This window comes from Corvus brachyrhynchos, unplaced genomic scaffold, assembly GCF_000691975.1.
Source record: "Corvus brachyrhynchos isolate BGI_N302 unplaced genomic scaffold, ASM69197v1 scaffold166, whole genome shotgun sequence".
Taxonomy (NCBI): Eukaryota; Metazoa; Chordata; class Aves; order Passeriformes; family Corvidae; genus Corvus; species Corvus brachyrhynchos.
In genome coordinates this window covers 124,287-125,512 of record NW_008239671.1, presented here as the reverse complement: position 1 = coordinate 125,512, position 1,226 = coordinate 124,287, and the positions used below count along the sequence as shown (strand labels likewise).

Below are 1,226 nucleotides of genomic sequence, written 5' to 3'. Positions count from 1 at the left end.
GGGACGAGGGGGTGGGGACGGCAGGGGGAAAACAGGGATGGACAGGGGGGACATGGGGACAGGGGAGGACAGGGAGGGACAGAGGGACAGACAGAGGGGGATGGGGGACAGAGGTACAGGGGGGGACAGAGGGGGACGGGGAGGGGACAGAGGAACGCGTGAGAAGGGGGAACAGAGGGCCAGAGGAGCAGCAAGGACAGCGGGACAGGGGGACAGGGATGGACAGGGGGACACGGGGACACCCACCGGGAACCTCGGGCAGGCGGCGCAGCTTGAGGTCCTCGATGTTGGTGGCCAGGGAGAAGCGCAGCGCTCCCGTCAGGATGGCCACGCCCGTCCCGAACTCCGTGTGGAAAACCTGCGCCTCCAGCACGTGGTTCTGCAGCACCTCCTGCGCCAGGACACGGCGGGCATGGGGACCCTGGGGACCCTGGGGACCCTGGGGACACTGGGGACACTGGGGCACGCGGGGCTCGGCTCAGGCACGCAGCGAGGAGGGGAATGCTCTGCCCTCCGGGATGGATCCCAGCTCGTTCCCAAGGGATGGGACAGCCCCTGGCTCCCCGCGGTGCCCCAAGGGGTCGATTCCGCATCCCCCAAACCCTGCCCGGGACATCTGACAAGAGGCAGAGCGAGGGGGAAATGGAACAGAGCAAATTCGGGGTGGGAAAGCGGGAAGGAATTCCTGGCTGGGCTGGAATTCCCAGAGAAGCTGCGGCTGTCTCTGGATCCCTGGGAGTGTCCCAAGGCCATGTTGGACATTGAGGCTTGGAGCACCCTGGGATGGTGGAAGTGCCCCTGGGATGGTGGGAGGTGTCACAGGGATGGTGGAAGTGTCCCTGGGATGGTGGGAAGTCTCCCAGGGATGGTGGGAAGTGTCACAGGGATGGTGGGAGTGTCCCAGGGATGGTGGGAGGTGTCACAGGGATGGTGGAAGTGTCCCTGGGATGGTGGGAAGTCTCCCAGGGATGGTGGGAAGTGTCACAGGGATGGTGGGAGTGTCCCAGGGATGGTGGGAGGTGTCACAGGGATGGTGGAAGTGTCCCTGGGATGGTGGGAAGTCTCCCAGGGATGGTGGGAAGTGTCACAGGGATGGTGGGAAGTGTCCCTGCCCATGGCAGGGGTGGAACGGGACGGGGCTGGAACGGGACAGGGGTGGAACGGGACGGGGGTGGAACGGGACGGGGCTGGAACGGGACAGGGGGGGAACGGGGGGGGGGGGGACG

At 66.2% G+C, this 1,226-nt stretch overlaps 1 protein-coding gene across 1 annotated transcript in view; it reads right to left on the bottom strand.

Moving 5' to 3' along the window:
- The window catches only part of VPS16 (VPS16, CORVET/HOPS core subunit), a 20,622-nt gene that overhangs the window by 17,400 nt on the left and 1,996 nt on the right, over positions 1-1,226 (bottom strand). Inside the window, exon 5 of the mRNA XM_017742382.1 lies at positions 247-391. Coding sequence (XP_017597871.1) covers positions 247-391 — 145 coding nt within the window. The remainder of the gene's footprint in view (positions 1-246; positions 392-1,226) is intronic.